Source organism: Myotis brandtii, unplaced genomic scaffold (assembly GCF_000412655.1).
Source record: "Myotis brandtii unplaced genomic scaffold, ASM41265v1 scaffold482, whole genome shotgun sequence".
In the NCBI taxonomy this organism is placed as follows: Eukaryota; Metazoa; Chordata; class Mammalia; order Chiroptera; family Vespertilionidae; genus Myotis; species Myotis brandtii.
This window is the reverse complement of record NW_005368420.1, coordinates 309,786-325,127: the sequence shown is the minus strand read 5'-3', so window position 1 is coordinate 325,127 and position 15,342 is coordinate 309,786. Positions and strand designations below refer to the sequence as shown.

General features: G+C 40.2%; 1 protein-coding gene across 1 annotated transcript in view; it reads right to left on the bottom strand.

The window, feature by feature from the left end:
• Nucleotides 1-2,139: 2,139 nt before the first annotated feature.
• TMEM116 (transmembrane protein 116) overlaps nucleotides 2,140-15,342 on the bottom strand; it is a 34,850-nt gene continuing 21,647 nt past the window's right edge. The window contains exons 5-11 of the mRNA XM_005876226.2: nucleotides 13,214-13,318; nucleotides 9,684-9,733; nucleotides 8,707-8,790; nucleotides 8,236-8,374; nucleotides 4,564-4,708; nucleotides 3,907-3,980; nucleotides 2,140-3,163 (exon numbers count right to left, since the gene is read on the bottom strand). Coding sequence (XP_005876288.1) covers nucleotides 2,957-3,163; nucleotides 3,907-3,980; nucleotides 4,564-4,708; nucleotides 8,236-8,374; nucleotides 8,707-8,790; nucleotides 9,684-9,733; nucleotides 13,214-13,318 — 804 coding nt within the window. The 3' untranslated portion in view covers nucleotides 2,140-2,956. The remainder of the gene's footprint in view (nucleotides 3,164-3,906; nucleotides 3,981-4,563; nucleotides 4,709-8,235; nucleotides 8,375-8,706; nucleotides 8,791-9,683; nucleotides 9,734-13,213; nucleotides 13,319-15,342) is intronic.

Below are 15,342 nucleotides of genomic sequence, written 5' to 3'. Positions count from 1 at the left end.
AAAAGAATCACTGTTGTCTGCCCTCATGCTGGCTGAAGGGTTCAGTTTGTACATTTGGATCCTGCTGCAAGAACTACTGACTTCTAAAGGCAACTACACCTTGCCGCTTCAGAGCTCCAAGAATACTGTAATGGTACCTCCATTACAGACAAATTCCTACAAACAAGGTGCAGACATAGTGCAGATAAATACCTACAAGCAAGATGGCGCCCCTGGCAAATAACAAGGTTATTGTTATCAGGGCTGGTGGCAAAGCCTAGAGAATCAGTGTGTTAAAAATCTCTGGAAAGTGCTCATGAAAGTTAGTATTATCACATGAATACCAAGAGAGACAGGACAGGTCTAGAAACTGTGGCAGTAAATCTAAAGGGATTTTTAAGGTCCTCAGCAAGTGTGATATAAAATGTGGTAGGCTGCTATGTGAAAACATCTAAAAGTTCCCATACATTGAAAAACATCAAACATTCAGTTCCTCATGCAAGTCACATGGTGTTAGAGTGCAGAGATGTGTTTTTTTTAAGCCACAGACAGGGCTAATGAGAAGTTGTTGAAGGATGGTAGCCTAGGTGGTCCACAGTGTTGGAGACCAGGTGTAAGCTGACAAGGTCCTTGCACCTGAAGGGGCTAGCAAGGCTGGGACCCTTACCCACACAGTTTTCCCAGACTTGTTTGGATGGCAGTTATCAGTAGAATGAGAGCAACCTCTGTAGAATGAGAACAGCCTTTCATGGCTTACCAAGAAGTCTGTAACTATTTACTGAGATATGCTGTACTGAGAGCTTGTCCTTCTGCTCTGTCCCTCCCTTAGAGATTAAGAGGAACAAAGAATACATTCCTCTTGACAGACCTCCTACTCAGTGTCTTGTGTATAAATAGCATTGTGTGGTTAATAAACTTGCTGCAGTTCCTTGATTGAGCTGCAGTCCTCCTGATCCCGCTTTCCTGTCTTTCTTTCTTTTCTCAATTCCCACCTCGCTACCTCAGCCCGGCTCAACCTGTCAGGCTGGCCCTGACACCACAGAAGATCTGTATAAATCAAACCTGCTAAGATACCACTATATTTCACTATGACTGCAACCTGACCTCGTGTCATGGGAGGGGTATTCGCAACAATTTTAAGAACTGCCACTGTGTCTATGTCTAAGCGCCTTATGAATTCAAGGGTTATGGGGTACAGTTTAAATAGTGGCCCAGGTTCATGTGTCCCCTCTGACTCTCAGTATGACAAAATACTGATCAGCCTAACCTGGGTCTTTCTTAGCCTTTTATTACTTCTCATTTCCACTATTCTTTTGTTTGCCTACATCCATAGAAGATTTAAGACCAGTGTCAATGCAAAAGATTCATCTTGCAGAAGCAAAATGAACAAATCTGACAAATATTTGGTAATTGCCATCTTTCTGATAATTAATCCAAATATGAAGTAATATTAAAAGGATGTTTTAAGGAATTGACTCCTTAGTTCTGGTGTCCCTCAAGGTCTATGGAGATGGGAATACTTTCTTGCTTCCATCTGTCTTTCTATATCCCAAATGCTTGTTAGTTTTTAAATTAAAAAAAGGTAAAGTAGCTCCCTGGATGAGGCAGTCTTTCTTGCTCTGTGCTACCCAGAAATCAGCTCTCCAGAGCTTTGGGGCAATGAGAAGACTCAAGATGTACTGTTGACAGAACAAGGACATGTTATCCTCCATAGTAAGGCTGAAACTCATGGCCTAAAATCTAAAGAGCTATTATTGAGTTCCCTAAAATTTCTATGGAGAGCTCCTTTGGAAAACTCTCTGGAACTTCCTTTTCAGAGTATCCTATCAAATCCCCCATTGTAACCTCCCGTGTCGATTTTCTTTAATCTTAAGGATTTTGCATTGGACAGACCAAGGAATTTATCAGGTGAGAATCATATGATTATGAGTTCCAAATATTTTATCATTCCAGTCCGTTTTGTCCACCTGGCTTTCCCCTTTGTTTTGGCATCATAGAACAAGCCTCAGATTGGACTTGTTCATAACCTAACTAGAAAGATCAAACATTACTTGTTATGTGATTCAAGAAGAAACAGATTAGATATTCCAACCCATAAATGAGGCTCTAGTCTAGGAATCTTTTTGCCCCACAAAAGGTTCAAATTCTACTTACTAGTCATTCATTCATTTATTCATTTATTCTATAAACATATTTAGCTCTGTTAAGTTGAACCATGTAAAATTGATATTAGACCATTTTCACCTATAAAAATGGCAAGTTCAAATGGTTAAACCTAATTCAATTTTCAGCACTATTAAACCTTCTTAGGACTTCTGCTTGTAAAGGACATTTTAGAGTTTTTGATTCCTAGAGTTTCCTCTAGTCATGATTTCTCTTAAATCTTATTATTCCCTGTAACTTCAAAAGACTGGCCCTAATTTTTTAGAGTAGGATGGTCCCTGTCAAGACTTAGAATGGCACTGAACATATGAGACTAGACTATGGTGCATCTGAGTATCTCACTGTCACTTTTTTGATAGTTGTTGTCCTTGCTTATTCTGAGTTTCCAAACCTCTTCAAAGAACAGAAACTTTCTGTCCAACCTCAGAGGCAGACATAGCAATGACAGCTGAGAAAACTGTTGCATGCCACCCTACTTCACTTGAAACCATGGAATAGAGAACCTGGAAGTGGCATGTATAAATAATAAACTATAATTAATTTTTCTAAGAAAAGACTTAGACAAGTCTAATATTCACCAAGGTAATAAGTCCTTCTCTTAGATGAAAAGTGGCTTCATCTCCTTGAACAAAGACTTTAAGAATCACTAGTGAATCTGAAAATAATATAAAGATCCTGCCCAATTCACCTAGAATGGCTACTAAACCATGGCACTATATTCCCTTTAATTTCCAAAAGACTAAAGATGTTCCCCAACACTTTTCCCAATCCTTTAGTGTGGAATAACTGCAGTTCCTGTATCCCAGTACTAGTTTCAAAGAGTAGTAGAGGTGCTGGTAGCAAAAGCAAGGGTAGAGTCCAATGGATCTAGGCCCCTGCTATAGAATCTCTTCTGTGAGCATAATAATGGTGTCTGGGTGTCTGCATCACGCCGAGTTTCTTGCTTTAGTTGAAAGAACTTGTACTGTGTCCATCCATATACTCCACAGTTGAGCAGACCCTGGGATGATGCTGTTAGAGCCTGGAGGAGATGAAGGGGTGATGGAGCCCATCCTTCAGGTTTTCAGAGATCCAGGGAATAGTCCCCATTCCCCTTATTTATAAAGAATTGTTATATTTCTTCTAACCCATACCTCAAGATATGGCATAAGTTTTTAATATTTTTCTAGCTCTCCTGAACTCACTCTTTACACTGTACCTTGTCATGAATGATTGAAAGAGAGTTGGTCATATTTTTTAGTGTTTACATAAGGACAATGAAGTGATTTCAGTGCCCCTCCTTAATGCCCCATTTCCCAGGTCAGGATTGAGAAAACTTCCCTATCAGCTTAGTCAGCTCCAAAAGTCTTCTTAAATTTGATAAAGGAAGAAGAAAGAGAATTGTCCCATTTCTTTATTACTGTCTCCCTATTCACCTAGAATAGCTCATTTATCCCATTCAATTCACTCTGAATGGGAGAGAATCATGTCATTATTAGTGCTTCATAAGAACATTTGTTTTTTTGTTACTCAACCCTTAAACATACATCAATAAAATGAAGTTGACCACACATAAATATGCTCTGAAATGCATGGGAGCACTTTCACAAAGTATCTACCACATCTGTGAGGAAAATTTCACATCCTTCATAACTAAATATATTTTCTCTTTTGCAATGTAGAAATACCCTGAGGGGAAAAATTTTTGCTTACAGAGGTATGGCAGTATAAGAGAATAGGAAAAGAGGGCATGAGAACATCGATGCTAGATGTTGAAGGTGTTACCTGAAGTATATAGAGGGCCATGTGAAGCTTGGTGTCCTGTGGCTCAATCAGTTTTATGATCATCAAAATGACAGCTATGAAAACACAAAGTATAAATCTTATCAGCACTGGCTACCTGAGCATAAAATTCTTCAGTATACATGCTTAAGCATTTTTAGAATGGAAGCTATAGACAGAATGAAGACCAGCAGTAAGATTAAGCAATTATGTAAACCACTGGGCCTTGGGTCTCCAATGTTTATTCCTCAGTGATTAAACTTTACAGATTATTAGTGCAGCAATGGTAGCAAGACATACTACAGGAAGACAGTCACACTTTTTAACATTTTCGAGTTTATCAAGCTCTTTCATAAACATTATCCAATCTGATCCTTGCTACAACTTTATGTAGCAGGATGGACAGGTATTAGATCTCTGAGTTCTGTCAGGACATTTCCTCTCATATCAGGTTGCATCACATGTCTAATTATCTTAACTTGCAAAACATAAGAAAAATTTAAGGAGGTTGGGAAAAACTGGGAAATATGAGTGGGAACAACTTAAATTTTACAAGCTGGACAGGAATTTGCAGTAATCCTTCTTGGTGAGACCTCTTTGCTTGATCAGAACCCCATAATGCCCTCTTCATTGCCCAGCTCTTTCCAGTAAGATACCCACCTGGGCCCCAGCAGCACAAGAAGGCCACTGGGTAGAAGCGTACTCGCTGCTCTACGATGTGAATCGCTGCCCACTGTTCACTTCCCAAAAAGCCAGTTGATTTCACAAACTTCTTATACAGAGTCTGGGCTTGGATGAGTAAGACCTAGACAGGGGTACAGCAGTGAATAGTTTGCCCAAGACTTAGTTACTTCCCAGGTCTATCCTCCTATAATTTTAGAAGGAACGTTCTCTTAGGATCTAATAGCAGGAAAAGCTCATTCCTCTGTCTTTACTATCTGAAACCAGGCTTTTTCTGAGAGAAAATTATCTTCAGAATGAACTTTTGCTTGGCTAGGGAAATAGACAGATATTAGCCAAACTTGTGGTTACCATGTTCAAAACACGAACCTTAACAATAACGCTCAGGATATTTTCTCACTGAGACTGATCATAATATGCATGAGAAATAAAATTACTAGTAAGATCTATGCCCTAGCCAGTTTGGCTCAGTGGATAGAGCATTGGCCTAGAGATCAAAGTTTCCTAGGTTCGGTTCTGGTCAAGGGCACATACCTTGGTTGCTGGCTCCTTCCCGGCTCAGGCCTGGTCAGGGTGTGTGCAGGAGGCAACCAATCAATTCTCTCACATCCAATATTTCTCTCTGTCTTTCCCTTTCTCTAAAAATCAATGGAAAAATATCCTCAGGTGAGGATTAAAAAAAAAATCTAACCAAACCCTCTTTAAAAACCCTTTATTAGAAGTTATGTTAGAAAGTATTCTATACTTAACATCCTTAAAATAAATATTTTAGCACTGTGACTGAGCTTAAATTCTCAACTGTAAGCAAAAAAAAAAGGGGGGGGGTCTTTTCTTGCCCTTTAGCTAATTGAAAGAAATATAAATCAGTTCAGAAGTCCAACATGATTTTTGTGGGGAGTGAATTATGTAATAATCTTGGTAACAACTTTGACCAAATTTGAAACTTTTCCCTAATAATCCAGATCCATACTCTAAATTAACAACCAATTAACTAAAGGTTTGGCCATTTAAGTTTCTTTTTTCCCCACAGAAATAGGAATCAAAAGGAGGCTTGAACTTATTTGAGAATATTTATGGCTAGTAGAATCAGTTCATCATCTGTTGTTTAAAAAAGAATCAGAATGTGCCCAGCTGGTTGAACGTTGACCTATGAACCAGGAGGTCATGGTTCGATTCCTGGTCAGGGCACATACCTGGGTTGTGGGTTCGATCCCCAGTGTGGGGCATGCAAGAGGCAGCCAATTAATGATTCTCTTTCATGTTTCTATCTCTCTTTCCCTCTCACATTCCTCTCTGAAATCAATATAAATATATTTTTAAAAAAGGAATCAGAATGATAATTCTGAATGCCCACTGAAGCCTGGGTTATTCTGAAGAAGCAAACAGGAATCCCCACGGTGCCAGGCTACCTGTCTCTCTTGTCAATCAGTTCTAAATATAAACCATTAAAGCCATTTTAATGTAAATTAGTCATTGTGCAATCTTTACAAACTTGCTGATTTGAGCTAAGTTATCTCCATAACTTGTATTTGAATTATCAAAGGAAATTCTCCACAATTATATTTGGTTCATGTGTACTACCTGTACTAGGAAACAAAACATATTTGGGGGATAAATTTGGTCTGCAGGTAGATAGTTTGTAATCCCTGAACTAACATATAAAGAGAGGAGAAAATGATACTGAAAAATAGATATGGAAAATCAGAAGGCATATTGCTTGCTTACTGATTTTGTACTAGGCAGTTATATATGAACTAGAGGCCCGATGCATGAAATTTGTGCAAGAGTAGGCCTTCCTTCCCCCGGCTGCTGGCACCAGCTTCCCTCTGACACCCAGGACCTGGGCTTTCCTCCAGCCATCGGCAGGCACCAGGAACCCTGGCTTCCCTCACAGCCTCGGCTTCATCTGGAAGGACGTTCGGTCTAATTAGCATATTATGCTCTTATTATTATAGATAATGTATTGTCCCATAGCTGATTATTTTAATTGTACATAATTCTGATGATGTCAGGTGAGTACTTAATAACTGCCTGAGTCACTTAGCACCTTAACCCAGTTAGACATATCATAATCACAAATTTATAGCCAATAAAGAATTGAGAAAAGAAAACTCTTTCATTATTTGGAAAATTAAACCAAAGCTCACCCCACACATTCCAAAGTATCTATATATACTAGTATAAAACTCTAATATGCAAATAGAATGAACAGCAGAACAACCAAACAACTGAACAACCAGTCGCTATGACATGCACTGACCACCAAGGGGCATGCGCGGAACGTAGCAGGCATCAGCAGCAGACAGCAGAGTGTGAAATATGGTGGGCATTGGCCATGGCGGGATGGTGGAGCAGGTGAGAGGGGGCACCAGACCAAGGCAGGGCGCCAGTCACTGTCATTGGGGCGAGCCTCTGGTGGTTGCTAAAAATTCTTAGCTTCCATGCACTGCGATCCCACCCAGCACTAGCACCCACAGCTGGCGCCAGAGCTGCCACTTCCACCCACTGCCAGTGTCTGGCACCGGCCCCTATCTCTCGGCACCGTAAGCAGGTGCGAGCGGCAGCTGCTGGCTCTGATCGCCCCTCAGGGCTTCTCCACCTCCCCCTGCTCCTAAGGAGCAATCAGAGCTGGCAGCTGCCTCTCGCACCTGCTGCCAGCAACAGCCCTGCTCGCACCCGCTGCCAGCACCTGGCACCAGTCCTGATCACCCCTGAGGGCTTCTCCACCTCCCCCTGCTCCTGAGGGGCAATGGGGCAGCAGCCACTGCTCACATCCACTGATGGCACTGCCTTGCTTGCACCTGCTGCTGGTGCCAGCCCCAATCGCTCTGCGCTGTTAGCGTGTGGGAACAGCAGCAGCGGGAACGGGGCTGCTGGCAGACAGGGGACTGGAGGTTGCAGCAGGAGGGGCTGGGTAGGGGCGCAGAGGATGGGCGGAACCTGCCCCTGTGCCCATGGCAGCCTCATGGCCCACAGTTCCTTTAAAGTTGCACAAATTCATGCACTGGGCCCCTAGTCCTATATAATAAAAGGCTAATATGCAAAATGACCGAACAGTGGAATAACCAGTCGCTATGATGCACACTGACCACAAGGGGAGCACTGCTCATCCAGAAGCTGGGCTCATGGCTGGTGAGCGCAGCAGTGGTGGCGGGAGCCTCTCCCACCTCCATGGCAGCACTAAGGATGTCCAACTGATGGCTTAGGCAGGAGTGGGCCTAAGCCATCAGTTGGGCTCCCGGACTGCAAGAGGACGCAGGCCAGGCTGAAGGACCCCCCTCCCAACCCTGACCCAAGTGCACAAATTTTGTGCACTGGGCACTCTAGTCATTCTATATAAAGGATATACTTGACACATTGTAGTTTTCTGCTCTGATCCTCCATGGGGATCCACAAGAACATATATTACTTCTAGAATGAGGATAATTCCTACAGAATGAATACAGGTTCTTTTTCCCACTCATCATTTGATCTTGGGAAGTCCAAAAGACTAAGGTAATAATTAAATTGTCAATATTTCCTAGCCACTTTGTTAAGTCTGGGACTATCAAAAGTGATTCTCCACCTCATCTTTTCCAGGCCTTGGGAGTACTACCCAATCCCTCCCTATCCCCACTTCTTTTCATAAAGGCAGATAAGGTGGCACCATACCACAATGGTGAAGAGGCTGAGTAGAAAGCTGGCCAGGAAAATGATGAGCCCATAAAAATAAAGTGTTCTACAGACTGATGTGTTGGCAGAAGGCAGGAGTTCAGCCATGGCTGATGGTGGTGAGTGCATCAGGATACACCTAGGAAGAGAATCAATGGACAAGAGCACTGCTACAGATATAAAACTAGAGAGATACCTATTAGTGCAACAAAAGTTCATGAGTATAAAATTTTACTTATCATTTTGCTAACACTTTGTTTCTTCTCATAGACACATTATTTTCTAGTCACCTTGTTATATTCTATGTATGTATTTACAGCCTTGACTGCACATTATTCTCATTATTCACATAGCTCATTTTAAATACAACACCTTAGCCAGAATGTATGTAGAAAGTCCTCTTCTATCTCCATTTATAGAACAGAGTATGTGTAGACGACCATGAAAATGATAGATTTGGTCCTTACTTACCTGTGGTTCTGGCTAAAGTTGCGGAAACATTCACTGGCATTGCCCAGACAGAATACAGGTATCATCAATAGTAGAGGTATCAGGCTAGGAGGAAAAAAACTTATCACCCTAATATTCAGACTGTTTTATGCCCTCTTCCATCTGCAAAATATTATCCTGTTCTTTTCCCTCTATCATCCCACCACTCTCCACTAATACATACACATTTAAATTCTCTAAGAAAAATCATTCAAAAACCTTAAGTATACTGTCTTTTTCAATACCTGGGGAAGAGAAGTGAGGAATGCATTTTATACTTAGGGTAATGAACACTAACAGAGTTTCATAAAGAGTCTCTGGGAGTTGTGTGGTCCGATAAAATCCAAGTGGGTCAAAATGAAAGGAAAAATTTTACAAGGAGCTCTCTGCTTGCTCAGTCTGTTTCACTTTCCATGGTGACCAGAAATAACTTCATTCTCGTATGCCCTTTCCTGGGAGCTTTTCTAAAATAGACCTTTAAATAACCCAATTATTATCCAGAAGAAAAGATCCAGGAGTAAGAGTTACAAAATCTAAAACCAACTCTGTAATGACCACTTAAATGAAATCCAGACCCCTTCTGGGCTTAATAATTTTAAGAATCTCACCCAATGTTATAAAGGTAGATGAGATCTTGAAAGCCCCTATTACAACTCTTTAAGAGATGTAGAAAGGAATTAAAAGTCCAAAGACTTAAAGGGAAATACCTGACAGGCACTTAGAGTTGATGGCAGAATTGAGGCTAAAACCCAAATCTGTAACTTCAAACTGTTTGCCTATTTGAGAAAATGGAACCAAAGATCACATATTTGTTGCTTCCTACTCAGTAAGGCTCCAAGAGGACATAGGCATGACAGACTCAATAGATATAAAGGACATTGTTCTCCTATTTGCTCCCACCTAGACCCCAGAATAATGAGAGTCCACACCTTGCTAGGAAAGAAAGCAAAATATCTTACCTTGACGAAATGATGGCTATCTGACCAACTCGATAAGTATTATCTATAACCTATGAAAAGGATAAATGTGAGCAATGTCTTAGGATATTGCCAATCATGTTATAATAAATACCAGGTTATTATGTGTCACTTGACAGAATAAAAATTCCCAAGAGTCAGCTTGCTTCATTAAGAAATATTTGCTATAAAATTCAGTGAAATAGTTCCTTAGCATAGGAGATAAGAGAATTTTATCTGTGTTACTATATTCTAAACAATAGTCACAAAGAGAACCTGTAGGAAGTAGCTTAATATAAGATTTGACTACCAGAACAAATTCTCTTTAAAAAAAAGGCAAATGTTAAATCACACAATGTTCCATCTTCTAATAACAGTTCAATCCTCTTCTTTTATATCCAGGGAGGTGTGGGATTTTTACTCCTTATGAATGGAGTGAAAGTCTATGTATAAGATGACCAGCAGCCGAACCGGTTTGGCTCAGTGGATAGAGCGTCAGCCTGCGGACTCAAGGGTCCCAGGTTCGATTCCGGTCAAGGGCATGTACCTTGGTTGCCAGCACATCCCCGGTGGGGGGTGTGCAGGAAGCAGCTGATCGATCTCTCTCATCGATGTTTCTTACTCTCTGTCCCTCTCCCTTTTTCTCTGTAAAAAATCAATAAAATATATTTAAAAAAAAAAAAGATGACCAGCAGACCCTAGCTGATTTGGCTCAGTGGATAGAACATTGGCCTGTGGGCTGAAGAGTCCCGGTTCCGATTCCAGTCAAGGGCATATACCTCGGGTGCAGGCTCCTCCCCAGCCCGGGCCCTGGTTGGGGCTAGTGCAGGAGGCAACCAATTGATGTGTTTCTCTCACATCAATATTTCTCTGTCTTTCCCTCTCTCTTCCATTCTCTCTAAAAATCAATGGAAAAATAGCCTCGGGTGAGGATTTAAAAAAATTAATAAAGATAATAAAAAATAAATTTAAGAAAGATGACCAGCAGAAAGTATAACAGGCCAGGGTTAGTATAATAAGGGCAAGGTCAAATAAACCCTTTGGATTATAAGCCCTTCAAGACTTGTTAGATTCTAGAAGAAAGAACATTTCAAAAATCTCCAGTTGTGTTAGACACTGTAAAACAAACTACAGAAGAATGGTCCCTACCCAGTAGGAATTTATGGTGAAAGATATTGAACATAACACCTTAAAGAGATAACAGAAGAGAAAACAAGTGTTGTTGTTTTTTTCTATTTTAAGGTAGAGACCATATGGGATGGCATTGTTAGGGATCAATAAGCATTAAGTGAGCAATTAATTAATAACCAGAGATGACTAACTGACTTGCCTTAAGAACTTTGAATCAAGAATAGCAAATTATTTCAAAATGGGAAATAAGTAAAATTAGTCTTTGGTGACTTCTCCCACTCATGTCCCTTTTTCTCTTTTTATTATATCCTCTATCCAGCAGGTGGCTATCCTGTGTTTAATTCTTATTCTTAACTGGATATCAATGAATCTCTGATAAAAAAGTTTATTAGTAAAAGTTTAGGGCATAAGTCTTGCTAGGGTATTTAAAAGAGAACTCAAACATGAAAAAAAAAACATGTCAAGGCTTTAGGAATAAAGCTAAAATGACAGAATAATAGACAGTGGAGTTAAATTTTTTGGCTAAAGTTTATCTTCTTGGAATATTAGTGTTATAGCATGTGTTACATAAAGAAAAGCACAATATGTGCATTTGTATGACTATAAAGCAATAGAACACCATATATGACAGTTAATCTTTGTCTCTCTCTCCCTTTTCTTCAAAAATTATTTTGTTCTGCCCGGCTGGTGTAGCTCAGTGGTTGAGCCTTGACCCACGCACCAAGAGGTCAGCAGTTTGATTCCTAGTCAGGTCACATGCTTGGGTTGTTGGCACAATCCCCAGTAAGGGGTGTGCAGCAGGCAGGCAATCAATGATTCTCTCTCATCATTGATGTTTCTATCTCCTTCTCCCTCTCCTCTCCTCTCTGAAATCGATAAAAATATTTTGAAAAATATGTATAACTAGAGGCCCGATGCACGAAGATTGTGCAAGAATGGGCCTTCCTTCCCCTGGCTGCCGGCACCACCTTCACTCTGGCCGGAGCTGCCTTTCTGCCTTAGTTCAGGCCTGGAGCCACCTTTCCACCTTCCCACACTGCCCAGAGGCCCAGAGCTGCCTTTCTGCCTTCGTTCCTCCGCCTTCTCACGCTGCCCAGAGGCCCAGAGCTGTCTTTCTGCCTTCGTTCCTCCGCCTTCCCACGCTGCCCAGAGGCCCAGAGCGGCTGGGGTGGTGTGGAACGCCTGCATCGTCGCCATGGGTACGACACAGCCGCTAGGTGCCTGCATATGCAAATTAACCCACCATCCTTGTTGGGTTAATTTGCATACTCACTCCTGATGGGCTGGTGGGCATTGTAGAGGTATGGTTAATTTGCTTCTTTTTCTTTTATTAGTGTTTTATAGCTTATAAAACATATAAAGACATTTAAATAAATGAAAATTGCTCATATCATAAAAATGTATTCTGCCAAGATCACTTAGTGATATACTAAAAGAGTCAGAAATAAGAAAGAAAATATACAATGTAATACTATTCAGCAATAAAAAGTAATGAATTACTTATATAATACTATAATGGATAAACTTCAAAAGCATTATGCTAAATTAAATAAAACAGACAAAAGAAATTATATACTGTATGATTCCATCTATATAAAATGTCCAGAAAAGAACAATCTATAGACAGAAAGTAGATTAGTGCTTGTCTAGTGCAGAAGGTAGGAAGGGGATTAACAGTAAATGGGCATGGAAGATTTTATTGGGGTGAAGAAAATATTCTGAAACTTTCATATGATGATGACTATACAACTAGATAAGTTTACTTTAAAAACCACTGAATTGTATATTTAAAATAGGTGAATTATATGATATGTAAAATACATACATGCACACAAAGAGTCCAGATATACTGACTTAGTGAATAATTATAATGCTAGACAGTGCCAAAACTCTGTGAACCAAAGGGGGAAAGACAACTAACTTCTCCCTGGGTTAATCTTATTTTCTGATTACCATACATTAATTCCCCTGCTCTTCTGCAAACCAATATATTTTACCTACTCATACTGAAAAAATACAGCAGAGCAGAACACTCGCCCTTTCCATACCTATAGTTCAAATCCCAGGTTTCCAAACTGAACACTTCCCCTGACTCTTTGCCAAGATCTTTAGCAACAATGATGTACTGGCATAGAGCCAGGATTATTTCTTTTACTGAATAGAACCAGGCAGGAATGGCAGTACTGTGCATAATGTTTCCCATAATGGAGTCTTTTTTTTTTTTTTGGGGGTATGAGATATGGGGAAATCATGTTAACAGGATAGAAACTCAGTGAGAACATGTTTTCCTTTTATTAATCTTAATTCACCTAGTCTGTGCTGAGTGTTTACAATATTGATCAAGGATATATGGGTTTGTTTTAGCATACTGTTCTTAACTATTAACTTTGAATAAAACTTACCAAGGAAAATGTGCTCTGTCCACTCTGGGTGTGTTTCATCCTTAGTTCTTTGTACAGATACCAGACATAATTGACGGTGTAGAGAAATGAAGAAATGTAGAATATCTAGGTAAAAAATCAAAACAACCCATCATAACTGCCCCACTCTGATTTCCTTCGATTTATTCCATTATTTTCTATTATAGGAGTTCTACCTACTATTCTATTAGTAACTTACTATCTAGTATCCATACCATGTAAAATATGGGAATTCTATCCAGCCTACCTAAACCATGCCTCAGCTTTTTTTAAAAATATATCAGATACCAGACATAATTGACGGTGTAGAGAAATGAAGAAATGTAGAATATCTAGGTAAAAAATCAAAACAACCCATCATAACTGCCCCACTCTGATTTCCTTCGATTTATTCCATTATTTTCTATTATAGGAGTTCTACCTACTATTCTATTAGTAACTTACTATCTAGTATCCATACCATGTAAAATATGGGAATTCTATCCAGCCTACCTAAACCATGCCTCAGCTTTTTTTTTAAATATATATATTTTAATTTTTTAATCCTCACCAGAGGATGTTTTCCCATTGATTTTTAAAAAGAGCAGAAGAGAGAGGGAAAGACAGAGAGAAATATTAATGTGAGAGAAACACATCGATTGGTTGCCTTCTACATGCATCCTGACCAGGCCCCCAGCCTGAGGAGGAACCTGCAACCGAGGTACGTACCCCTGACCGGAATCTAACCTAGCACCCTTCGATCTGCAGGCCAATGCTCTGAGCCAAACCGGCTAGGACTATATTTTTATTGATTTCAGAGAGGAAGGGAGAAGGAGAGAGAAACATCAATAAGAGAGAATCATTGATTGGCTGCCTTCTGTATGTCCCCTCCTCGGGATTGAGCCAGCAACCCAGGCATGTGCTCTGACCGGGAATCAAACTGTGACCTCCTGGTTCATAGGTCAATGCTCAACCATGAGCCACACTGGTGGGGGCCAGCTTCCTTTAAAAAAAAGAAGTTTTTATTGATTTTAGAGAGAGAAGAATGGAGAGGGAAAGAGAGAGAGACCTGCCAGAAACATTGACTGACTGCCTCCTGCACACTCCCTACTGGGGATCAAGCTGGAAACCCGGGCATGTGCCCTGACCAGGAATTTGAATGATGACCTCTCCATGCATGGATTGACGCTCAACCAACTAAGCCAACTAAGCTCAACCACACTAACCAGGGCCTTATTTTATCCTTTGACTGTTCAGAGGAACCGCAGTATTATCCAACTCCTCTCACCTAACTGGTCCACTTTTATGCACAAAATAGGTCCAGAGGCATGAATGTATGGAACAGAATGACAGAATTCAGAGGAGAGGGAAGTAAAAGGGATGATGACAAGAGATTAATCAAAGAACATATATGCATAGACCATGGACACAAACAGTAGTGTAGAGAAAGCCTGGGTGGGGAAGGACTGGGGGGTGGGGGATGGAGGACATCTGTAATACTGTCAACAATAAAAAAAAATCATAGAATCTTTTTCTATTTTATTTTTTATTGAAAATGCCATAAGGATTTCAATTTATATTTTTTATTAAGTTTACTGGGGTGACATTGGTTAATAAGACTATATAGGTTTGAAGTGTACATCTCTATGATACATGAACTGTATATTGTATTGTGTGCCCACTACCCAAAGTCATATGATCTTCCATCACTATATATATGACAGCCTTTACCATTTACTACCCCCAACCCACCCCTTTCCCTCTGGTAATCACCATACTGTTGTCTGTGTCTAAGGGGGCTGGATGAAAAGGGTGAAGAAATTTAGCAAGAAAAACTCATAAATGCAGACAACATTATGGTGATTACCAGAAGAAATTGGGGGTGGGGAGATAAAGGTGGGGAAAAGTGATGGACAGAGACTTGACTTGGGGTGGTGAACACACACTATAATATTCAGATGTATTATAGAATTTTACACCTGAAACATATAAAATTTTACTAACCAATTTCACCCCAATAAATTCCATTTTAAAAGAGGAAAAAACTAACAGGAAAGTTGTTTTTAAAAATAACAGAGAAGTCCTAGCCAGTTTGGCTCTGTGGATAGAGTGTCAGCCTGTGGACTGAAAGG